At 35.3% G+C, this 27,347-nt stretch overlaps 1 protein-coding gene across 1 annotated transcript in view; it reads right to left on the bottom strand.

Annotated features, from left to right (window-relative positions):
- The window catches only part of NCAM2 (neural cell adhesion molecule 2), a 352,058-nt gene that overhangs the window by 145,172 nt on the left and 179,539 nt on the right, over positions 1 to 27,347 (bottom strand). The window contains exons 2-5 of the mRNA XM_075170635.1: positions 8,714 to 8,788; positions 7,711 to 7,917; positions 5,227 to 5,370; positions 127 to 264 (exon numbers count right to left, since the gene is read on the bottom strand). Coding sequence (XP_075026736.1) covers positions 127 to 264; positions 5,227 to 5,370; positions 7,711 to 7,917; positions 8,714 to 8,788 — 564 coding nt within the window. The remainder of the gene's footprint in view (positions 1 to 126; positions 265 to 5,226; positions 5,371 to 7,710; positions 7,918 to 8,713; positions 8,789 to 27,347) is intronic.

The following is a 27,347-nucleotide window of genomic DNA, read 5'->3' as shown; positions in this document are numbered from 1 at the left end:
TACTAAACAGACATGACAACTATATTAACCAGTTTAATCAGGATTTTTTAGAAGCTGATATATTTTAAAATAGGCTATGATAATCAAGTAAAGCCAGAAGTAAATTCAAAAACTTTTACTCCTTACCATTCACAATAACAATTATGTCCCGAAAGTCAATTTCTCCTCTGGCTTCCACTCTTCCTTCACATCTGTATACTCCTTCATCACTTTTATTGATATTAAGAATTTGGAGATTATTGTTTGCTAATATTGCAAATCGATCTAGAAAGGCAAGTAAGAGATTAAGTGGTGTTAGAAAATCAAGACAACACAAGGAATGCTAAATTAAATGAGTAATACTTATGTACTTTCTTTGTACAATCAGACTGCTCATTGACAAAATATTTGTCAATTTATAAGTAAAATGTCAGCTGAGAAATTTGTTTTTTTCCTACTCCAAAATACATTGCCATTTCCTAAAACTCAATCTGGATTTTCCATCCATAACTTCCTACTTACTCTGAGGAGTCATCAAATGTAAGTTAAATTTATAAATTATTGCAAAATGAGTGGTATATTCATGAACACCTACACAGAATATCAAAAAGATTAAAGAGATGGAAAAAAGATAAATCAAGCAATTTATAATAAAATAAGTAAGAAAATGCTTCTTCCCTCTCTATCTAGATTAACCATCTGTCTTTGTGTCCATTTTACAGGCACTATGCTTAATTATTTCTCAGCTTGCTTGCTGTCCTTCCCTCCTCCTGTTCCTTTGCTCATTCACTATTACTCAATGTATCTCACCATAGGCTAACACTTCATAGAAATGGGTACGAAGACATAATCCAACAAACCACTCCACTTTCTGCATAGTCCAGCATAAACTGAAATTCAATAGACCTTTTGAGTAGCTTAAGTTCATTGAAAAAATCAGACTCTGAACAAGTAGTGAGTACTCTTTCCTGCACATGCAGCAGCAAAATTATAATCTGCAAAAGTAAACTGAATCTGAATTTAGTTTTTCTCTCCTTTCTGTCTGAACGAGTGTATTGGATTTACATGGCAAGATGTTGACAGCAAAAGGGCTGCAGGGGCAGCCTCTGTGAGGAGAGGCCAGGGCTGCCCTGTGCCAGACACAGCTACTTCCAGCATGTTCCAGTGGACCCACCGCAGGGCACAGCTGAGCCCCTCAGCCAAGGTGGTGGCATCTCTGGGAAAAGGTGTAAAAGAAAGGGAAAAAAACGCTGCGCAGCAACTGTGAGAGAGAGGAATGAAAAAAAAAATGAAAGAAACAGCCCTGCAAGCACCAAGATGAGAGAAGGTGGAAGGGGAGGAGGTGCTCCAGGCACTGGAGCAGAGATCCCCCTGCAGCCCCAGGAGAGAGCATGGTGGAGCAGATACACACATTGCAGACCATGGAAGACCCCATGCTGAAGCAAGTTTATCCTGAACAACTGCAGCCCATGGGAAGGACCCACACTGGAGCTGTTATGGACTGACCATTATCCCCATTCCCCATCCCCCTGCGCTGCTCGGGGTGGAGGAGGTAGAGGAGTTGGCAATGAAACAGTGAACTTGAGCCTGGGAAAAAGGAGGGGGGAGGTGTTGCTTTAGTTTTGCCTTTGTGTTTCACCATCCAACTCTACTTAACTGGCAATAAATTAAATTAATTTTCCCCAATTTAAATCTGTTTTGCCTGTGCTGGTAATTGGTGAGTGATCTCCCTGCCTTTATCTCCACCCCCGAGCTTTTTCATCTCATTTTCTCCCCCTGTCCTGTTGAGGAGGGTAAGGGAGAGAGTGGCTGGGTGGGTGCCTGGAAGCTGGCCAGGTCAACCCACCATAACTAGTCAATATTAATAGACTCTTTTGAGGAGAATTACTTCCTGCAGTTCACTGTATGTGAATTTTGAAGAACCTGCACACTTGTTATTCATCCGTCTGTCTTGTTCTATTTGAACCAGTGTCATCGTTTCAGTATTGGAGGATGATGAGATTTACTAGCTTTCAGTTTTAACTAGCAACCAAGTGTCATTTTTCACTTTGCTTTCCTTTTTGATTCTGCTAGATTTTTAAACCATGCTAGATTTCCCACAACACAACACTGATATTCCAAATCAGTGATAAACAACACTTGGTAGAAAAGCTTTTATGTATTATACAGCTAACAGTCTATTTACAGAACATATGTGCATACATATTTACAAATAAAACAGCTTTTTATGCCATGTGGGTTCTGTTTCATTACCAAGAACTACATCAGAAAAATAAAAAAATAAAGTTTAATTATGCTTCACCTGATAGAGGTTTACAGGACATCAATGGCCTCAACACATTTATGCTAATTATGTCTAGTTTATTAAAGTCATGCTTGAACATTAATGCCATTTCACACACTACCACATGCAAATTATATAATCTTTTTCTTTCCTGTCCCTACACAATTCCCAGAGAGCTGTGCTTCAAATGTTTTGAAAAGGTGAGATGTAGTCTCTCTTTAAGCATTGGTAACCTTTTTTTTTGTTAAACGTAAATATTTAATGTCTGAAGTGAACGAAAGGACTGGAGATAACCTTTATTTCTTTAAAATGCTGAAAAAATGAGAGTTCATTTAGTAACAGGAAACAACACCTATTTCAAGAATAATATAATGGATACAGCAGGAGATATTCTCATGAGTAAACTAGGCATAACAGAAGAAAAACATTTTATGTCTTTTTCCGCCACTAATACTCTCTACATACAGACAAAATTAATACACACCATATTACAAGGAAACTTAAAAAATGGAATGTGAATTGAATGTGCGACTTTCTTTAGAAATTGTTGCCCTCCATGTCTCATCCTTTGGTAGGCTTGTGAAAGAATAGTTTATGGCGCTGTAAAAATGCCACTAAGTGTACAATGACACTATTCTCATCCAGCAGGAATCAATTGTGCATAGACCAGCTAGGTCAACAAATGCACTGAAATCTTGACAGGCAGAGGTTAGATCTTGATGGACTCACATGTACTATGGAACATTCAGGAGGTTCAGAGCATAAACTAGTAATACAACATGCTACATAGAGATGGTGTGCACACAGATAAAATTCACTGTCCCATGGATATCATAATAAAAATTGTGTAAACAGATTACAGTTGGTGGATGTGGACATTGACTGGGCACTACACTCCTCCAGCTCATCACTTTATTTTCTGGACTCAACTCACTCAACTTCAAATGCCCAATTTAGAAGAACAGTCATGCTACCTCCCCCTTCAGTCAAATCAGACGTTAAGTGGTATAGATGGCAAGAGGGATTGCCTATGTCTTTTCAGTCCCTCATAATCAGAGCTTGAGGAATTTTTGGCTGATGGTTTGCCAATTTTACTGCATTCTAGGGTATGTACCAGGCTATGACCCACAATGTCTAACAAAAAGGTTAGGCACAGCTATTCATTCTAAGACTGGGACATGACTAAAGACCTGTTGAAGAAAAAATCAAAAATTTGGCAAAAGTTGAAGACCAATACTCCAATTAAATATGTCCCTCATACAACCAAACCAGTCATTCTCTACAGGAAGGACTGTTTTTCAACCCAGTAATAATTTCTTCTTCTAGACCAAATGTAAACACAGCATGTTAACCATCTAAAGCTGACACCCACCTTTGCACATCAGTTTACACAAGTGTATTTAACAGCAATCCCAAGCATGACTGGGATTTTATTTGGATACTACTCTAGATCAGAAGAACATAAGGAAGATATTCTGCAATTTAAATTAAAACTGGTTTCTATGGTTCTACCTTTTCACATTGTAAGCATTGTGAAAAAAAATGGTTAAAGAGACAAATTTACGCATTCAAATGTAAAAACTTGGAATCTTCAGAATGTGTGATTTTGAAAAAGAAAGGAAATGTTGCTTTATTTCCATTGCTAATCCTACAGCAGCCAGATTGATTGGAAAAACAAATAAAATGGCAATAATAAAAATTTTTGAGAGATATCTTTGAAGGCACTTTTACTTTTTCAAGCTCTGAGCTGCATCCTTGAAAAAGACTTTTTGCTAAATTGTCAAACTTTGTTTGGTTTTCAGAGTTCTTATTTTTCAAAATCTGCTACGTCTCACCTACATTCACTGTTTAACTATACATATAAAAATTTCAACTCTTTTTTCTAAGATAGAAGTTTGCTATTTCTTCTTAGTGTCTCTGTCTAGATGACAGAAGGGATAGGATATACTACATAAGAAAGAAGTTTGATCAAAACTTTCCTTCATGATGGAGAGGAGTCTAAGACTGAGTCCAGAAACATGAAACAAGCTTTTTTTTTTCCCCCAGAAACTGCTCCACATTTGTTTATGTGATTTCATAAGAGACCAAATATAATTTTTCATTTTCATTTTGAAAAAAAAAAAATATTTCTGAAGAACAAGAATTTTAAGTGCATACACTACAACCTTGAGTTTTAGTAAATGCAGAGATAAAGACTGATGAGAAGATGGATAAGCTGGTTCATCAACAATGTTATTTCCATTTCCAGAAAATGTGGAAAGTCTTGTTTTCCATAAAGGCAAAGATGACTATTGAGACAGTGCTGAAAAAATGGTTCACAGTTTTTGAGGGGTTAAATCATACAGATTCTATATGCCTAATTAATTGTCTCTCCACAGGCTTAGAACTTGCATGTGGGGAAGGTGAGATTCATCTTCACCTAACTTTATCAGTCTAGCTGTTAGGGAATCTAGCCTAAACAGATCACCTATACCCCCAGTTGTTTGTAACTCAAAGAGTAGCTTACACTCATACAGGTAAATTCTCACAATAGTGCAAAAATTCTCACTATCCACATGAAAGTCTCTGAGCTAATGTGCAAGTATACCAAAGTCAATGCAGTGTTTGCTCAGTGTCATGGCTTTGTGTTCACAGTGAAGTTTATCTCTGTGTGTTTTCAAAATGTGTTCCTACATACATGGCAACCCAGGAAGAGTTCCTGCGAAGGAGCTCCCAGCAATCTTTTGGGCATTTGGACCCTCATGTTACATCTAGAAAAAAATTTCCAATTGGAAAAAAATGATACATGAAGGAAATCATTGCATATGGATTCCCTATAGACCACAGAACCTGGTTAAATTCTACTTAAGCTGATAGGCTAATCAAAATCCATCCTCCACTATAATGTGATTAGTCTTCTTTTACAATAGTATTTTCATATTAATTAGAATGTATATAACTTAAAGAGTTACCAAAATACTAACTGTCAGCAATAGTTGTGACTTCCTCATTCCGATACAACCAGCTGACAATGGGAGCAGGTGAACTAGTTACACGGCAAACAACTTCTGCATCTTCTCCCTGCCTGAACTCTTGTGGAGATATTATGTCTCGGAAAATTAGCTTTTCTGAAAAAGAAGAAAACAGAATATAGTAAGCGTCTTCCAGTTCACTTAGTATTAGAATTATATGTAACACCAAATCAGATAAAGATGACTATTAAGACTCCTCATTGTGATAATACAGAATTATTTCCACAATATAATTTTCCCTGATTAGACTCAAATGATCCCGGACACATGGCTTCCACTCTGTCTGTAGAAATGATTTTACAATCATTTTGCATTATGATAATCTTTGTTTTATTTATATAAACTAAGCATGTTTTATAAATATATTTTCCAAAGTTTTCAATGTTCCAGAGCCCAGTTTTGAAACTCTAGTTTTTTAGAGGTCTATATATTCAGGTTAATATCTATTAACTCTCTTGTATGTTTTATTCCTCATGAACTTATTATTGAATTAAAACCTCATGTTTTTATTCCATCAAAACTTCCATCAAAGTCACCAAAATAATTTGGAAAAGTCTTATTAAAAAGATGGAACTTTAGTCTCACTGACTGTGAAAACCATCAGCTGAGTAAAACATAAAATCTTAAAAGCCAGTGGGAAACCATAGGAAAAACTTAATATTATTAAGTCATAAGAATTTGTAGCCTTTTTTTGAGGAAATAACAAGATTTTTTTTAGGCTTGATGAGGTTTTTAATTATTCCAACCCCCAAATAACCAAACTTGACATGTAATTTTATTAGTGGGTTGAATAAGTTTAGTATTATTAGAATTTACAGTTAGAAGTCCAAGATGGCATTAATTCATGATCTCATACAAGATCTAATGCAGAAACCAATTGCCTGACAAAAAATTCTGGAAGATTTTCTTGCACACAGAAGAAACAAACCGACCTATGATCTCTAGGATCAAAGATTGCCAATTACATTTCAGAGGACACTTTGGAGAACGTAAGTCAGAGATGCAGCTCCACCTCCACCTTTTTGCATTGATACGAGTGCAGGCTCAAATAACCCACACAGTTCCCACAGCAGAGGGAGCACACTTTTGTTATAAACATCTCTTGTATACTTTTACAAAGTATTTGTATGAAATGTTTGAAGTATTTGACCATATGTAATTCAAAAGAAAAACTCTCACAGACACCAGTGAGTACTGAACTAGACCCTAGGAGTACAGTGTATCCTGCTTTTTCCTTACAATACACCACAAATATGAATAATGAAACTTTTATATGTCAGTTCCCACAAACCTTTACATTTCTTGTGTAGGTCTTTGGGTTTATCTAGCCTCAGAATTATTACAATTACCGGATGCAAACACTTCAAAAGATTTCAACCTTGCTCAGCAGTCTGCTAATGGAGTGATTGGCAGTTTTAAGCACACAAATGAATTCCACAAAACTTTAAATCCTTTGAACTGCCAGCTTTCAAGCCATCATGTAATCTCTTGTAACTGCTATCACCATTTTAATGGTTGTTTTATCAATAGATTTTTTTTTAAATTGTATGTCTTTTGTTATCTGAGTTATCTGTACCTTTCAGAAGTAGTGCTTCATGATTCTACTCTGTATTTTCTGTCTCACTGAATTCCTTAGTGCTCAGTCCATCCACAAACAATTTTTATGAATATTAAAAAACTATTCTTCAATGAAATTAGAGAATAACTCAGCTGAAAGGCTGCTGTCTCACCCGTTCACCAGCAAAGACTTTGCCTTATATCTTCACAGTGTACTTGTTTATTGTATTGCTTTTAGGCATTTTTGATTGATCTAAAGAATATAGTACAATGTAAAGTTATTTAACTAAACAGAAAAAAAAAAACCAACCTCTCAGAGAATCTCTTACCACAATAGAATGTATTTACTTCTCAAATATACTCCTCAATTAGTTGTTTGTAATTGAAATGCATTTTGGTTGCTTATCACATTAAGCTTCAATGCTTTATGGCAAAATTCCATTATAAGGCCAAGAATAGGAAAAGGTTGACATAAAAATAACTAATTCAGTCTAAACTCCACTTTTTTAATGACATATATTGCACTTCCTGCGCTTTTAGTTATGCACATATTTGTAATAGGTTGTAGATGTATTTGTATTAGAATTAGGTTGACATAACTTTTTTCTCATATTTCCTTTTTTCCATGAGGGACATGCAGTGCACCCTCATAAGACGGCATTCTAAGATACAAACGAAAAGTGATCTACAATATTACAAAGTGGCCATCCACTTCATTTAAATCTTAGTCATAATAGCTATTAACTAAACTGCAGGAGATGCAGTTATTTGGAAGATAAGGTTAAGAGCCTGGGAAGATATTTTGATAGGCTTTACTTTCTCAAGAGCAGGCTTTTAAAACATAGTCTTTCATTTGTTAATTGATAATATTTTACTTACGATAAATTTCCAAAACAACAGTAGCTTCTTGAGTTTGTCCTTTAGCATCTGTTGCTTGACACCGATATATACCAGCATCTTCTATATCTGCATTATAAATGGTTAGACGTGATCGAACACCTTCTTTCTGAACCACCACTCTTTGACTAGAAACAATCTTCTCTCCTTGTGGATTGTACCAGTCTATGTTGTCAGGCTCACCAATGGCTACAAACAAAACCAAAAAACAATCCAACATTAGAAGTTCAGGTAGACATTTTGCAACACATATGCACAATGTCTATGCAATGTCAGAGAATTGCTGAATTATGAGAGTTGGGAGAGAGTCTGCAGAAAGACAAGCAAGGCAAAACTGCAGGCAGATGTATGATCGTTGAGACAGGATAACTAGTAGTAGCTCAAGGATTCAAAAGGGAAAAAAATAAACACATAAAGGTATAAAGTCTTAAAGGAAAGAAACAGGCTGTTCAGCAGTCACTGGATCAACAGGTCAAGTCATCAGTCGGTTGGGTTGTCAGTGTAGTCAGGCCATGTGTCATTGTCAATGGAAGATGGCAACTCAGCAACATCAAGGATCCACTTCAGGCAGCTGTAAGTGTAAACCCTTCTGCTCTTGACTGATATCTGCCTCAGCAGAAGACACTCTTTGGGTGTCTCATTAGGTTGGAGAGGATACTAAAGCTTAGCCTAGTAGCTTATTTAACTCTTTAGTTTAGATAAGTGAAAATATTTTAACTAAAGAAGCATCCTAATAGATATAAATTACCTGTACTGATATAGACAATTCAAACTGAGTGATTCAGAGTCTGAAATGAATAGTTTCTAGACTGGAAATGTGAAGCCAGTGAAGTCCTATTTATCATAATTCTCACAAGTCAATGTCAATATACAAAAATATGCTAATTCAAGTTAATATTGTGAACCAATTAATTCAGTTCAAATTATGTAGAAGGTTGAAAATCTAACAAAAAAATACATACCTACAAATAAAATGAATACATACCTGTGCATGTGAAGAATTTGGATTCACCCACACTGAGCTCAACTTTGCTAAGTGAAATTGTAACTTGAAGTAGAGCTGAAAAATATAAAGTAGGTTGTGAATATGTTTTGGCATTTATAAGTTTAAATTTTATATCTTCAGGTTTTGTATTTTCTCATTCTATACTATAGAACCTGTTCAACAAATCTGAGAAGTTTCAGCTAAGCATTGTATGCTTTGAACGGGAGTATATATAGACGTGGAGAAAACAATCAAAATAAAGAAAAGATGTTACATGAAGGATAACAGCCTCAGATCCTAAAACTGAGGACAAAATTAAAGAAACGAAGAAAAAGGGATAGAAATACACAAGAACATAAACCCAAAAACTCAGTGAGAATAAAGTGACTGGGAACACTCAGCATAGACTGACCAAGGGTAAACAATGCCTGACCAACCCCACTGCCTTCTAGGATAAAATTATTAGTTTTGTGGATGAGGGAAGAACAGTGGGTGGCAATTACCTTGACTTTGCCAAGGCTTTTGACACTGCCTCCCACAAAATTCTTGTATTCAAGTGTATTGGGTTTAAATAGCAAGGTTTTGGTAGCCGGGGATAGTTGTAAGGGTGACTTCTGTTGGAGGGAGGTCAGGGGTTGTGCTGTAACAGACACAGCCAGTTCTAGCTGGCTCCACAACGGACCCACTGCAGGACATAGCTGAGCCAGTTGGAGGAGTTTGTGGCACCTCTTAGAACACCAAGACAGAGTAACAAGAAGGCCAGAGCAATAGCAGGTGCTCCATGGCACAGTTGGTAACACCCGTGAAGGGACTGTGGCCCATGCATAAGCCCATGCCAGAGTAAGAACACCCACAAAAGGACTGTGGCCTGTGAATAACCAACAGAACAGAGAAAATGAGTTAGGCAGAAGGAGAAGTGGAAAGAAAGAGTGAGAAAGAAGGAATGGCAGAAAGAAACCACTATGTCATCACCAAACCTCCTGCATCACCCATCACCTCACTGAAGGGACTGAGTCTAATCTGCATTGATGGTGATAACAAGGGGAGTGGAGACTAGGAATGCGGAAGGAGAGGTATCTGGAGCTTGGGAAAGGGGAAGAAAGGTGTTTTCCCTAAGTGCTTATGTATTTGTCTTCTTTGTTTCCCAATACTCAAATCAGTAATTAAATGTTTATGTTAATGGTTGATAAATAAAGTTAAATTCCCCAACTAGAGTCTGTTTTGCCCACAACAGTAATTTGCCAGTGATTTTCCTGTCTTTACCTTGACCCATGAGTTTTCTCACTCCCAGTCTTCCTATTTTCATCCCTGTATTGCTGGGGGTGGGAGTTGTGAGCAACTGGCTGTGTGGGTGCTTGGCTGCCAGTTGAAGCCAACCCACTACATCAAGTTAGGGTGTTACAGTTTGGATGAGTGGACAGCTCGGCTGTCCAAGTGGCTAATGGGTCATTCTCTACCTGGAGACCAGTAACAAGTGGGGTACTGCAGGGGTCTGTCCTGGGATCTGTCCTATTTAACACCTTCACTTGACATGAAGGTCATTGACCTAGAGAGACTGGAAGAATGTATCAACAGGAACATCATAACATTCAGTAAGGATAAATGCTAAGTTCCCTGGGAGGGAATAACCTGTTGGGAGTCACACAGCTGGTGAGGAGAGGCTGGGGGGAGCTAGGCTTGTTCAATCTGCCGAAGAGAGCACTGCAGGGGAACCAAACAGCCACCCACCCATACCTATGGGGAATTTATCAAGAAGATGGAGCCAGGCTCTTCACAGTGGTGTATGGCAGATAGACGAAAAACAAGAAGACAAGTTGAAACGAGAGGTTCAGGCTAAGCATAAGGAAAAACTTTTTCATGATGTGGACAGTCAGAAAGTGGAGCAGATTGCCCAGAAAGATTATGCAATCTCTGTTCTTTCAGGTTTCAAGAACTCACTGGATAAAGCCTTGAACATCTGGTCTGTTTTTGTAACTGACCCTGCTTTGAACAGGAGGTTGGACTAGAGACTTTCTTAAGTCCCTTCCACCTTGAACTATCTTATGGTCCCATGACCCTATGAATAACCTACCCAACACAGCCAGTATGATTGGTGAAGGGCTTATTTATGCAAAATAACTATGTAGTCTTCAATAATCACAATAATCATCACCCTAAGTAGCTGTAGCTCTTTAACATCCATTATCTTACAAAATTGGACAATAAATGTTCATAAACCAATAACAAGACTAGAGTCACGTTAATTTCAAGCTCTAATCAAGACAGAAAAAGTCAAACAGACAAAAAAAATACTCATTTTTAAGAGAAGAAAATAATCTAAATTTTCATTCAGTATTATACATAATAGAGAACTGGGGTGTATCTGAAGTTTAAAAAAATGTTTCAAGAATCTGAGGTTTTCAGTCTTGAAATATAATAATTATGGTCTATTCTGTGTATGTGGAAATATTTCACCTTTTTGAAAACAGCAACACAATCTACAGTATATACTGAATGTCCCAAGCTCACTATATTCCTTTTGTATAATTGCTATGAAAGTCCAACAGCACAAACATCTCTAGAGGTGGGGAGTATTACACTCTAAACTAACTTTCTGGTGTGACAAATTTTACCCATGAATATGTTAGAACTTTAGAACCTGCTAAAACCCACAACTATTCAGTTCTGTTGATAGCAAAAATTAAAGATGAGCACAGAAAAAATCATTATCTAAGTAGTATTCCATACATATTAATGTGGCAATTATTACAATTAAGAGAAAAGTGTCATGAAATAGATTTGCTATTAACTGATGTACTTTCATGTAATCAGCCTGGATAAGCAAGAATTAGACCAGATTTGAATTTTTTGTTCAATAATCATATCAAAAGCCAAACCAAAAAAAGGCAAAGAAAACTGTATCAGTTACTTCAGTATCAGTCTGACAAACTAAATTTAACAGAATTGGGTATTTTCTAGCAAAAAAAAAAAAATCAAACATCTATACAGTAAATAACATTTTTCATGAGATGTCCTGAATTGTGGATACTTTTCCTGAGGACATCATCACAATTGAACTTACTTTTTTTTTTTAATTATTAATAATATTTTATACCCTACCCCCCCATAAGAAAATAGCTAAGAAGAAAACCCACAAAAAGCCCCCAAGAACACATCCTACTTCAGGCAAAAGTAAATATCTGTGTGTACTCTGTTTGCTAACATCAAAACATGTCAGTCTATAAAGACCGTCAGGAAGAGGGCGTGACTGCCTAGAGGTCAGGAAGAAACTGAAGTGGACTGTAAAAATGTTGAATCTAGTACCAGAGCAGGTACTAGTACATTCTCATTGCAATATCAAGGAACACAGTGAAGGCTCCATTAGGACACACGCATAGCACTGACAGAGAAAGAGACTAATGTGCTCATACTCATCTACGGTCTTTATGTCCATGGTACCACAAGCAAAGGACAAGCTTAAGTGTAGGAAAGGAAATGAGCTGCAGACAAAGTTTTATTTTTGTTGTAATAAGCATCAAGGAGTAAGAAATCATCCAGGAGGCTACTCAAAGCCTCACTTTATTTATCTGTCAGGGTAAGCTTCACTTTAACCTCAGGACATACAACTGCTGGTTGGAAACCAAGGTACTAATAAATTCAGAGGTTGGGGAATTTCAAGAGATTAGAGCCTGGACATTTATTTCAAATCACAGACTCACTTTTTAGGTCCTATGCCACCACTTGTCTGGTACTATATTTTTTTATGGAGTTTGTAGCCTTGTAGAGTTGCTTCAGAAATATACACGTTAGGATTTCAGCAGTATTGCTTCAAGGACAATTTCATTGCTCAGTTCCAATAACTGTAATAACTGATGTTGACCTATGTAAATGCAATAGATTAAGTAATAAATGTCAGGTAGAATGTAAGGAACTGCATGATGAGAGGTGAAAAGCAAAGTTAGAGAATATTTTTCCTTCATCAATGAAATAGATATTTGAGACTCTAACACAGTTTTGGCAAAGGGCCGAACTCATTTAAAATTCTTAGCATAAGTGCAATTATAAACTCTGTGGAGACATGCTAGCTACATCTCTGAAACCAAAAGGAAATAATATTTTCTACATATGGTACTTTAATATTTACAAAATAGAAAAATATAAGACCATCTGTCCAATTTTTCCAGCCTCATCCTTTTCCTAGCTCTGCTTCATGTAAATAGAAAAATATTGCCTTATGCAAACTAGAATGAAAAATATTGCCCAAGTGATTAATCTAGCAATCTGTGCTTATTAGGTAGTCAGGCAAATAGCCCAGTACTAAGCTAGGAGAAGGCTCACTCATCACTTACTGAAAGTAAAATATTGCAAAGAGACAACACATCCAGAAAGTTTTACATTTCTTCCAAATTTATTTCAAGAAGAACTACATAAATGCATTAGGTTATTATAAGCTCTGATGAAGATGGCATGCAATGTACACACAATTCAAGTTATTGCTGTACACTGGAGTAATATAAAAGGGAGTTGTTTGTACTAGACTGGTCTGAAGGTCTTTGAATACACAGGTAAATGTTTATTTTATCAGGTCGGTGAAGATGTTAAAAAATTCAAGTCAGTAGAAGCTGTGTCTAGTTATGTTAAACCAAGCCCAGAAATGAATAGTAGCTTCTTGATAGATCTGACAAAATACTGCCTCTTCCCATGTTTCCAAGGATATTACCTAACTAGCAATAAATAAATAAAAAAAAAATTTTAAAAAAAAGGCAAGATCTAGAACACAGAATACTGTGGACTGTAATGCTACTGTAGTACAGCTGTTCTGGTAAAAAGTGAAGTCAGTCAGGGCTTCACTCAGTCTTCAGTGTATGTGCAATTTTATAGCAAAAAAAAGCACTAGGTGATATAACCAACCCTTTCCCTTTTGAACATAGTAATAAAAGAATTATTATCAGCTGTACTACAGAAGAGGATTCTGTTGAATTATTCCTTAATGGGTTTAAAATCACTTAGGAAGATAAGGAAGAATAGCAATAAGAGGTCCATTTGTTCTGTTAAACATGGAGACAGATGACTCTATTCATAAGACCTAATATTTAGTAAATTAATTTATTTCAGTCCCATTTGCACTAGTATCCTTTACATTTCAGAACTAGCATCAACAAACCTGTCATAGCTCTGTCTACACAGATGATTACCTAATGCAACAGAAGAGAGGTGTCATCAGTGAGAGCTTAGAAAAAGTGTAACAGTAAGTCACTCGCATATGTACTTCTATTGTCACTTAGCAACATATTAAATCACGTTAAATGTGTATACTATACAAATGTATACTTAAAACATATATATAAGATATATAAGATACTAAAAAGGAAAAGGAAACAATATTTGAATAAAATCTGAAAAATATCGGGTAAAGCTCTGCTTCGACTAGTAACTCCATCCAGCAACTTCCTGATAATTCCATTTCTTAAAAAAACACCCAAACACTCCAAAAACCTGAAAAGCTTCCTTTTGTTTGTATTGAAAAATGACACCAGACAGATACCAAAAACCAAAACATACCATATTCTGCCCCAGTTTCCACAATGTAAATGTGGAACAATATAGTCGAACAGTTTTATGCTACATCAATAGATCTGAATGCATTTTAGAATTTACTTTTGAGCAATGAGACAGCACTCTACTATGGAGGGATCTTTCTAAATGTGTTGGGCTGCAAACCCACTGAAAGGGAGAGGGTAACTTGAAGGCAGTAAAAATGAAAGGACACAGCTATGAAGACAAAACAAGGCATAGCTTGGGATCAACATGGAACTAAGGAGAGGAGTGATAGCTACAGAAGCTAATTCGGATGACTTTGGCAGTGGCTTCTAAGAAAAACAAGTAGACTGCAAGATACAGCTGAGATAAGGACTGTATTCTTTGTGAAGGTCCTAATTCTGTTTAGCATAAGTTCTCTGACCATAGTTATACCCTCGGCTATTGGTATGCTTTGACTTCATGTAGTAAGTAAACTTATTTGGATGATATGGTTTTGCTTTCAGTAAATGATTACACTAGTATTTAATATTTAATATGATTAGAAAACTTGTCTTCATTATTCTTGAGCATGAAGAAATTAGTAAGTTTTTAATTAGTATCAAATTCAGTCCCAGAATAACCATTCACCCAGTTAATCTTTTTTCCCTTTATTATGCAGGCTTCTGAGGGTATTCTGTTTAAATCCACTGATTCCCAGATAAAAGTGAATGGGCTTTGAATGAAAATTACAGTAACACAATCCTTGCAGAAATGGATTCTCTTTTAAATTTCTAATATTTTCTAGTTTTAATATACTTTGAAACACCAAAAAGGATGCTTTGTTTTGTTTTTAAATACTATACTTTATATCCATTTGGACTCCTAAGCTGAAATGAGGAAACAGAAATTATTAAATGTACACTGAACTTGTTCAGTATCAGACAGGTCAAGGGCATTTTATTTTAGGGCAAATGCTTTTTTAGGTTCTTTTTTAAAAATCTCAATCAGTTAACTTATTTCACTTATTAATTCAGCAAAGTCAGAAACACAAAAACATTATACAATCCCTAAAGTTACAGTTCGGTAAGAGAAAGTCTGATTTGAGCTGTTTCTGTGAGTAATCAAACAAGCAGGAACCATACACCTCTGCCCTAAAGGATTCCATTAAAACAACAGTACAAAATAGAGCTAAGTTAAAGTCTGTTAAGCTGTTTGCACCTGAGAGACGGAATCACCAAATGGAAATAATGTTCAGAGATATCTTAAGTCACCTAAGGTACTATTTTTTTTTCCTATGAACAATGAAGAAAACTCCAACACTGTAGACCTTTGAAGAAGGAACGCATGCAGTCACACGTTACACAAAAGATGACCATTAAAGCTAATGACATCATTACTAACATTATCATCATTAAACAGCAAACCCACAACAAAATGCTAGAAAAAATAGGATTTTATCACATACTGTCACATCTCTTTTTTATATCTAAGTGAACTGCCTATGGGGAAGAAATCCTATCATCTGCATACCGACTGAAAAGGAGATGATGTTCTTATTGAGCTTGTAAAGCCTGTGAGTCTTGTAGTGTTTAAAAACACCTTGTACATTTGTAATCCTTTGGGAATAAAAATAATGCTAAAGAATATTTTTTTTTCTGTATGTGTGGGAACCTACACTGAAAATTTAATCCAAATACTCTATTCAAATGTAACTCACTCAATATTTTATCATTTAAATGTACTTTTAGATTTTTTTTCTCAATTTGTTTTAGCAGTTTAATAAACTATGTAAAGTTTTCTATTCAGGCAGTATTCTAATATCCTGTAAGCACTATAAAATTATATTCTCTTTTTTATTTCTTTTTTCTTATGAACAAAGATATATTAACTGGCCTAATGATAGCCTGTCTTCCATTCAATGGCCTTGAATGCTTGCCAGCAATTTGTTTTGTAGAAATATCTGAAAGACAAACTGCATCTGCAAAGCCAATAAACAAAAATTTAAACTCTATGGAGGCTAGATATTTTTCAACTCTGTAGTGGGCAGGCTACTACTAAATCATAAAGCATCATCTCTCCACGGTATGACATTACTGAGAGTTGTTAGTTACATTTTTAATTGCTTGACATCAAGTTTCACAATTAATTAAGTAGTTCAGTATAACTGAACTTTCCATTTCATCACATTAGCATTAGTTTGGATTTGTCAGTAGGAAACACAGTCCTGATATAAAATTCTAAGGTTTTATTTGAATCATTATGGATTCCTTGTTGAATTTCTGTCTTATAGAATACAGAGTGGTTTATTTTTAGGTAGACAAAAGAGTCCTTGTGTCATCGTGAATTCATTTCCTACATCTGTTGAAGTGTCATTTTCCCTGATGAGAAGAGCTAGAAGTCACACGAAGTTCAAACTGCCTTCTGGGGCATAACATAACAAATGTTATAGGGGTGAAATACACGATGCAAGAGAACCATGATCCAGTTTTGTGCAACAATGGCATAAATACTGAAGCATAGACAGAAAATTCTCTGTTAAATATTCTTTTTTATGACATTTGCAGTAGAAACAGTAAAATAGATAAGCTATTAATATCTGAGCAGAGACAGTATACAATTATAAACCAGTACATTGCTTAAACAATGTCTGCTAGTTACAACTTTATTCACAAGACTTATCTCAAACAGAAGTTACTCACTACTGCCCCACCCCAAGTCAAGCAAACTATAGTTTAGAAAAAAACATATAAATATAAACATTGTGAGTTTTATTGAGATTTCCAGGTAGGCTGATATTGGGAGGTCAGCTCTCTCAAAACTTAAGAGATGGGATAATGATTTAAATATTTAAATATAGATTTACAAGCCCAACCTTATTTAGGTATTTTAAAGAAGTTTTAACCAATATTTAATCCATAGGTACATTTTCTAATCATGGCTTAGAAGCTTATCACAGAAAATCAAGATTAAAAGATATCCAAATTTAAAAAAAAAATATATCAAGATATCTAACTTTATTCACTTCAAGTCTGTTTTTGGCAAGAAAGATTTTCTGTAAGTGAAAGGCATGAACTTTGGAGGACTTTAGTTATAAAATGGGTTCTGTCAGGCATGACATGATGCAGATATTTAATTCTATTTACATTATTCCAGCTAAATTCAGTAGAGCTTCTTAGCATGAATGGAAAGAACAGTGAAGTTTAAAATTCACTGCTTAACAGAATATTAAACTATTTTTACTGTAGAGAAACATACTGGGGAATCTTTATCTTATATTGATCTTATACATAAATAAATAAATAGGTATGTAGGAAAAATAGTATAGAATAGGATGATTATACTTATCAAAACTTAACACTACCTTAACAAAATCTCCTCAATCTGAAAATGTTTCTTTTTGGCAGCAATAAACAAAAAGAAAAAGTATTTCAAGAGCCTATGAATTTTAAGAAACATGCTTCCCAAAATGAAAATTATGTAGTCAGTGAATTCTTAATTTCACGATTTTTCCTACACCCAAAGAATAATCTTCTAAAAACCAGAAGTACTTCAATAAAGATAAACCTGAAAAATTAGGACCTTAATCTTCAAAGTGACAGTTTGTCAGTAACAGCAATCTAGGAAACTTTTTTATCTAATCTAAAATTGATTTAATAAAATTTGCAAAACTTAAAAGCTCATAGGCAAAGAGAATGATACAAGCTGACTACAAAACCTTAAAAAAATGCACTGCCCTTAATAAACAGAAATCATTGATGGTACAGCTGATAGTATTTAGTTGAACAGGAATATTTTGAATCGTAATAAATTTAAAATGCATTTTAATATATAATCTCCTCTCATCTACTGTTATGCAGTGTTGGTACAGGCCTTCACAAGAAGCAGTTCATAAACAGTACCATAGGGATACAGTATCTGTATCACAAATGTGCTGCAACTTGAAGATACCTCTCACCTATGGGGAAAGGCTGAGAGAGCTGGGACTGTCCAGCCTGGAGCAGAGAAGGCTCAGGGGGTATCATCTCATTCGTGTGTATAAATACCTGACAAGTGGCAATGGATACAAACTCAGATACAGGAAATTCAGTTTAAACATAAGAAAACACTTTTTTTACTATGAGGGTGGTCAAACACTGGAACCGGTTGCCTAGAGTGGTTGTTGATTCTCAATACTTGGAGATATTAAAAACCTGACTGGACACGGCCCTGAGCAACCTGTTCTGGCTGACCCTGCTCTGAGCAGGGGGTTGGACCAGGTGATCTCCAGAGGTACCTTCCTGCCTCAGCTGGTCTGTGTGAGCCTGCGTGATCTTTCTAACATAAAAGTCTACCTTGCTGTCCCCCTGCTCCACTGGACAGTCTTTTATTATAGAACAGTAAATCAGACACAATATAGAGGAAAAAAACATACGAGTGACATTTATCTAAAACTGTAAACTTTATCTTAAAGCCACAAACCTTAGAAATGTTGCTGAAAAGAAGCACTCATGCTATAAATGCCTCATATTTCCTTATTATATTTAATTTTGGTTTTGCTGAGGTAGAAACTTTTGAAAACTGCATATTGCCATTGTTGCTTGGTAGTCAGCACAAGTTTGATAACACACCAAGACAGTAACTGAACATGGACACCCTAATCGAAAAATGCATTCATACTGCCTTAGAACAGCAGCAGAAAACATGATTCTGGGACCAGGAGTTAGAAAAAAAAAGCCAAGCTGAATCACTGCCAAAATTATTTCTTCAAAATCAGCTAATAGCCCAAGTTGTCCTTCAAATTGCACAGGGGTGCTGGATGGAGCCAGCATTCTTTCTAAGTACTTGGCCTTTATAATCTAAATCCAAACAACATGTTTCTCCAACTTCTGGCCAAAAGTTGTATGTGATGTTTTTGTTGAATGTCAAACACGTTAACCCTTCAAATGATCATGCAACCAATTCAACATAACTAATCTAAGAAAAAGAGGAAAAGAAAAGAAAAAAAATGCTGGAATCATATTTCTGTATCAACAGGCACAGAAGAACAGAAAGGTTCTTCTAAGTCTGGCAGACTCCGCAAGATCATTTCAAAATTACATCCTAAGGCCTGGACATTTCAAGACACCATTTAATCAATCAATGTTCCTTATGATTCTAATGAGTGGTAGAAAACATTGTGAAGAATGGATTCCTCCATGTCTCATAGTTGGAGCCAAGAGTTTGCCCATTCTTAAACAGTACACAACCCATTCTCACAAAAATGTCTGCTTCAAGCACATTCTACAGAAGACTTACATGTTTTTTTCTAATGTGAGGTATGTGTTAAGAGATTTCTCTAAAAAGAAAATATAGTTGCTAAAAGACAGTACTCTAATAAAGATAGGGCAAGAAATCAGATCACATAATTATGGTATCAGTGAATCTTGACTGATTTAAAAACAAAAGATCTTTGCAACAAAAGGCACAATCAGTCCCTTCCCCTTAACTCTCACCAGAAAAATGCTGAAATTAGCCTTTGAGTTCAAAAGTTATTAGGTGAGATTAACAAACGAGTAGATGGCCAGATACAGCAACCATTGCAATTGCAAACAACTTGTCTTTCAGCAACTGTTGCTAAAAATATAGTAGTCTTTAAAAAATGTACCAAAGGCAGCAAATAAGTTAGAACAGTATGTAAAATAAAGTCAGCAACAGTAAGAGCAGTATTTAGTTAATTACATCTTGAATAAAACACACTGACTAATCAATGTCTTTGTAGCTGAATAGAGATTATTTCAACCCTGATTCCAAGAACCTCTAAACAACCAACTGCATTGGTTTTTCTCATGGATTTGTCTTTTTTTCTTGTAAAAGGCAACACATCCCAAAATTACCTGTTTCAGAGAAAAGGACTGATATAGTAAAAACATTTCGTGACTGGAAAGTCAGTTACAGTCTCTGTCAGGATGTTTCTTTAATAAAAGCATAAGCAGTTAATTCCCATTTCTTGGAACTGCATAATGAAATCAGAATATCAATTTCAACTACACAAAACCCCACATTTTTAATTGTAAGAGTTGACAAAGAGATTGTGGAAATGTGACCCAAGGATGTCTATTTGACATCTCAAGAAAATGAATTAATAGCTCAAAGAGATATGAATTGCCCCATTCAGTCTATTTCTGAAATCTGCTGTCCTTTTGAGAACAGACATCATTGGGGCATGGAGAAATGGCTACAGGGACTTCCTGCTGCCAGGCATATAGATCTAGGCAGTGTCTAAATTCAGATTTAAGGACTTGCAGCCCTTCTCTTGGCACTAGTTGCTTTGCCTGCATGCTGCTTATAAAAGTTGGTGTTTCCTGAGGCACTCCAAATTGGCTTGAATTTGAATTTATGGAGTCATAATTTCTCTCAGTACAGTTTTGTCCTGGTTTCGGCTGGAATAGGGTTAAATTTCTTCCTAGTGCTGTGTTTTGGATTTAGTATGAGAAGAATGTTGATAACACACTGATGTTTTCAGTTGTTGCTAAGTGCCCTCCTAGTCCAAGGACAGCTCCCGTGCCTACTGACTGAGCTAGGTACACAAGGTGGGAGGGAACATAATCAGGACAGCCAGCCCAGCTGGCCAATGGGGTATTCCATACCATGTGACATCATGCTCAGTATACGAAGGGTAGGCGTGATCCAGGAAGTACCGATCGCTACTTGGTTATCGGTCAGCACGGGTGGTGAGCAATTGCATTATGCATCACTCATTTTGTATATTTTATCATTATCATTATTATTTTCCTTTTTTTTTCCCCTGTTCTATTAAACTGTCTTTATCTCAACCCACGAGTTTTTCTCACTCTTACCCTTCCGATTCTCTCCCCGTCCCGCTGGGGGTGGGGGGAGTGAGTGAGCGGCTGCGTGGTATTTGGCTGCCTGCCAGGTTAAACCACGACAAGTTTACTTTGAGCAATGTTTTTTTATTTTCTCTTCCTTCCATCAAGTCCTTGAAAAACTTGCACTCACATCTTGAAATGCAAGAGTCCACAATCCAGTACTCAAATTTTCCATTATTACTCGTATATCCAAGACTTGAAAATATTATCAACTGGGATTGGTCCTAAGAACAGAAATAATATCTACATCAGCCACTAAGCTTCCTTACTCTAAAAAAATTCTGCTTAGAAGGAAACGTACTGGAAGCATAGGATGGAGAATTAGCCATGTTGATACATGTTTTCTCTACATATTCCTGTACTTTCTGCTTCTGGAATTTACACGAAAAGTAATTAAAAAAAGTTATAGTATATAACTTACAGAGTATTTAGATAATCTTATTCAGAAACATCTTAATATATAATTATTTGTATAAATATATTTTATCTTTCATTGAAACCTTTTTAAAAATTACCATACTTCAATGGCACACAAACCTAGAATTATGGATGTATGTGTTTTTATCTACTTTAATGTTATCCTATTTGTAAACTATAAATAATTCAGTCATGAATTTGATACTATTATACTCACTATTGAAAACCCATTGATATAAAAAAAATCATAAATTATCTGAACAGTGCTAAAAGATGCCAGATAACAGCATTTAAGTTGATGATTCTTCTACTTAGTAATCAACTCAAGATATTCAACATTCAATAAAAATGAAAATATTTTAGAAAAATATTCCTTCATCACAAAGTCTTACCTTGAATGGTTAAATCCTGAAGAAACATGACATTGGATCTAATAAATGTCTATCCAAAAAAAGCTTAGAAATCATTGTTACAGAAATGTGACTGTTGGAGATATCACACCTGTTCTGTGCAGAACGTATTTGTCTCCCTTCGCAAAGACGATACACTTTTATGCACAGACCCTCCATAATGCTGAATGCTCCCAATGCACTTTTAACAAACAGCTTATCGTTGCACAAAGTATATTTCATTTCTTTAGGAACTTGTCTTGCTGCCTCAGTATACGGATCAACATATTAAAAGCACATATATATTAAATAAAACAAAGGATAATCTATGCACAGAAATAATTCAATTACTTTAGAGGTAACTATTTCTATTCAGCACAAAACTGGTCATCTACATAAACTCTCAGGCTAAATCTGAGATGGTTTAATTGAGCTGTGAAATTTGGTTTTTCCTTTATATCTGTGAAAAACTGAGATAAAATAATAGAATTTTTTAGGTTGGAAATGATATCTTATACAAGATATCTTATCCAACCTCCTGCTTACAGCAAGGCTTACTTCCAAACTTATATTAGTTACCTTGGTCAAATAAAAAATTTTCTCTCTCATGGCTGGGTTAGTTTAGAATCTTACATTAGAAGCTAAAATGAATAGAGATAAAATTTTAAAGATTTAAAATCTTTCCCTCATTATGTTAACTTATTTAGGACTTGCTGAAACTACTTGTTCATGAGCTGGACTAAGATTCAATTTAATTGTAAATGTTTGCCATAAAAAAAGGAAGTATCTTAGAAAAAATATTAAATGACTTAAAAAGATAATTTTCTGATTTACTTTAAATTATCTGAAAAAGCAAAATAATTATTTCTGAATGACAACTGGGCAGCTACTTTGAATGAATTCTTTTCCAACCCTCTACTCAATGCTGGTGAGGTCACACCTGGAGTACTGAGTCCAGTTTTGGGCCCCTAGTTCAAGATGGATATGCAGAATCTGGAAGAGTCCAGCAAAGGGCTATGATTAGGGGCTTAGAGCAAATATCTCATGAAGAAATTATGAGGGAAACTGGCCTGTTTGTTCTGGCAAATAGAAGGCTAAGTATCGAGCTAATAACTGCCTACAGCTTATTGAAACAGAGTTTCAGACGTCACAGCCAAGCTCTTCTGTTATGTTGTTGGACAACATAATAATTGGCAAGACCACAAACTGTGGACCTCATGAAAAAAAAAAAAAATCACTAGAAGAAGAGCTTAACACAGGAAAAGGTTGTCCTGAGAAGTTGCAGTGTCTCTCCTTGGAGAGTTGACTAGACAAAGCCATGATCTGACTGAGTGCTTGTGACAGTCTTGCTGTAAAGAGGAAATTGGAAGAGATGACCTTCACAGATGCCTCCCAACCAACATTTCTATAATCTTGTGATTCTAAGAGAAATATCATAGAAGTTAGGAGACAGGAAGATAAACTAAAATAATTTTGCCTGTCAAAGTAAGAAATAGGCACAGATAATCCAGTTGATAGTCTGAACAGATGACAGCTCAGAGAAACCTCTCAAGAAACAAACTGATTTAACAAGCTAATAAAATCTGAATTAAGTATCCCTGACAGAAGATGAAGAGTCTATCACATCCTAATATACAAAACCGCTTATGCTAAGCTGACACTGTTGTATATATGCATTTTATACCTAAGGAAAAAAACTTAAGGGTTTTTATTTAATGTTGATGTTAGTCTTTTTCCTCTTCCTGTAACAGAAAGCTATCACTCCAGTCTGTAAAGCACTATAAATAGAGGTAGTTTTTGTATAAGAAAGATCACCAAAAGGAACCAAGAATTTGTCATAATGTGCAATCCTAATATGTTATCAAAACTACAACTGGTGGAAGCCTACGTATCAAAGTACCCTTACTGATTTACTTAAGGCAGCACAGTCCTATCTAAGAAAAATGAGGAGAACAATTGAAGGATATTTTTCCCATAACACTGCTGTGAAAAAAAAGCCACATCTTCAGCTGATGCAAATATTATGAGATATTGCCAGAAATGTTTCATATGTACACTCAAATGCAAAGTTTTCACTGGCTCTGCTTGAGCAGAATGCTTAGTCTCTTTAATAAGGGGGTTATCTATAAATGAAAATGTGCAGCCTTGACCTATGAACTGGAGAATGTTGGCAGGGGCAGGTCCCTTGCCTGTGTCTGCGTTAGCCAGCAGCACAGCACAATAGAAAACCTTTGTGGCTGACGCCCCGAAGCTCATACTGTATGAGTTTCATAAATTTTATTTTGGACTAGCATGTGGTTGGTCCTGTGACCTGAAAGGCCTTCAGCGGGTAAGAGTTCCTTAGGTGTATTTCAGGAATATATGTTTCAGTTCAGTTTCAACAGAAGAGAACACAGTCTGCTTGCTTTGGAACCATTCTGTAACATGAGTCAAAACATAGTAGGAATGGATATCTGGGAAATATGCTTCTAAAGCACACTGGTGATCCAAACTAAAATGCTGATGTAGAGGCACCCTATAATTTAAGAATTAGAATTATAATAAGGAGAACTATATAGGTCTAGAATTATAAATTAGGATTTTTACAATTATTTTTCATAATCTCAAATATTTTTTGTTTCAAATATCTTCACTGAACCAATTTACTTGAAAAGAGATAAATGTTTGCAAAGTTTCATGATACTTTTGTGAAAATGACCTGAAACTTCAAAACCTAAATATTAAAAATAGGCAAAGAATGGACATTATTATCACCAGCTATTGGAAGTATTATTGACCAAGAAAAACCACTTAAAAATCTAGTTAAACTACCTCAAAGGAATGACCGCCTATTAAGGTCTTATAAAAAACTTAAATTATTGCTGTTAATACTGTTAAAATATTCTCTTTGACTTGTGGAAAAATGGCAGAACAGCTTCATGAGCCCTGTCTGGATTATAAAAACAGTCTCTGGCATAAATATTCTTTCTGTTTCAAAAAACTGAAAGTTCAAGGAAATGCTTATAAATAAGTGACACTGCCAGAGATCATAAGAAATCAGACTGGCTTTTCAAACTCTTTCTTTTAACCCTTAAGCTTTTTGATCTTTGAATGCTATTGTAAGGGTACTAGCAAGTTCCCATCTTTAATTATCTTGATTTAGGGAACTAATTTTCTCTCACAGGATTGTTTTGAAAGCTTTCTAATTGAGAACCAACAGGGTTGCAATTAATATGAAATCAGCCAGACAAATTAATAAGCAAACCAGACAATCGTAAGTTTTAAAAATCAATCTTTTCTTGACATTAAATACATATTTATTAAGGCTGCCATAACTCTTCTGATGAAATCTTTTACTGGTCAAGTTATAGCTAGTTTAAAGATTATAAGTATTTTCAGTATGTAAGCACAAATAAACTCTAAATTTCAGACTAAAACCCATAAAACAGGTCAGGTCAGAGGTCTAACTAGCCAGTACTGCAGTTCTCAGAGCAGTCAAAAAAGAAAATCCAAGGAATCAGCACAAGTTTGTACCTTTTGTTTTTCACTCCAAGTGCTGGCAATTTGGCATCCAAAGGTCTATTTGAAGCATTCAATTTTAATATCCCCTGCAAGATCCATCCTGTTACATCATCTTCAGTACTATCTAAGCACTTAAAACTTCTGGCTTCCTCAATAACTGCCAACAATTAATTACATTATTTAATTATACTTTTCCAAAAAGGAATTCCTGTTCTTTAGTTGGTGGCAGATTCTTTCAGTGAGCATTTCTTCCTTCTCTATTCTGAGTATAACATTGTACACAATAATTTCTTGTTCCCTTTCTCCGTTATCTCCTGATTTTATAGAATTCTACATTCAGTCTTTTCTCTAACTGAAGCACAATGCTCAGCCAGATCATTATAATTCATTAGGGCTTCCCAACTGACATACCATTAGACAGAATTTCAGAAGAAGGTTGAATTGCAATTCCCAGGTGTGCTTAACAAATATACTTTTTAAGGATGATATTTCATAAGTAATAGGGAATTTTTTTCCTATGTTATGTTACTTTGGAATACGCAAGGAATAAATAGAATTTGTATTTGCTACAACAATCAAGAAACACATTTCATTATAATTAATTACAGGATGAAAGGAATATAAATTAGGATTATATTTCTACTTCTGCTACTGAATCCCCGAACATAGTCTGTATCAAATAATGCTCTGCTGATCACCAAATTGTTTTGTGTACCAATATTAATACCCTTTCTCACATACTGTGATATAACATTTTAAAAAAAATAAATCTCCCGTTCTAGACTTTTTTGATTTACAATTCCCTGAGAAGAAATCTCCTGTCTTCCTACTCCCACCCTCAATAGTGTTATTTTCTCAGAATTTTCTCCATGTTACTAGCAAAAATATTCAATTACAATATTCTAAATAGAAAATCCACTTGGAAATATGTTACCTATGAAATTCTATTCTTTTAAATGCAAAACAACCATTGACTCATCTGTTTTTTTCCTAACAGAAACACCTTATTAAAAACCAAATAAACAAATTAGATCAACAAATCACGTGATGATGATCACACATATAGAACTGTAATACTTATATATGGATAACATACCATGGACTACATATGGTTTTTAATATATATCTCTCTATATATACATCCATCCATCCATCCATCCATCTATCTATCTATCTATCTATCTATCTATCTACCTTTTTGTTCCAGCACTGATTTCTAAACTGTTTCCTCTAACTGCAATCACTCATGTAAATATTTCCAAATACATCCCTCAATAGTATTGTCCCTTCTCTTTCCCAAAACAGTCTACCCTACCTTCTTTCAGTAAAAGAAAAGGGGTACCACAAAGCAGGACCACTGATTACAGTGGCGGTGATAGCTGATGCTGAATTAAACCAATTATGAAACCTGTTTCAGGTTACATGTTACAAGTTGCTTCCATAGGAAGAGAAATTTATGTCTTCGTAGAACTTAATCTAAATGATTTATTCTTTCAGTCAGTTCCACCACTTCTTCCTATGATTCTGCTGACTAATTTTTCTCTAGCATAAATAGTTCCATAAGAAAAACTGGAATGAAACAATATATGAGAATTTCATAGGACTTTCTATAGCATCCAAAATTATGGATGTAAAGGATTCATTGATGGGAAAGATAAAAGAACTAAAATGTCATGTTTGTGACAAATCATAGGCTTTAGTTCATTCTTTCACATGAAGCAACTTAGTTTTCCCATTACCTCCCAATACTATACAGTATACAATTACCTCTTGAAGAAAAAAAAATTAAATAGTAAGTACGAATTAATATACACACACACAAAAAATGTTTTTACAGACAGTGCAAATTACGTGACATTAAACTAAGTTGCTCCATCAATAGCACACCTATGAAAGTAGTATACTGAAGACATTTCCTAAACATCCCTTCCATCTTCCTCTATTTTGTCCTGTATGACCTCTCTCACAAAAATAATTTTCACT

Source organism: Calonectris borealis, chromosome 1, assembly GCF_964195595.1.
Source record: "Calonectris borealis chromosome 1, bCalBor7.hap1.2, whole genome shotgun sequence".
NCBI classification, from domain to species: Eukaryota; Metazoa; Chordata; class Aves; order Procellariiformes; family Procellariidae; genus Calonectris; species Calonectris borealis.
Note: the sequence above shows the minus strand (reverse complement) of the source record. Positions and strands in the feature narration are given on the sequence as shown.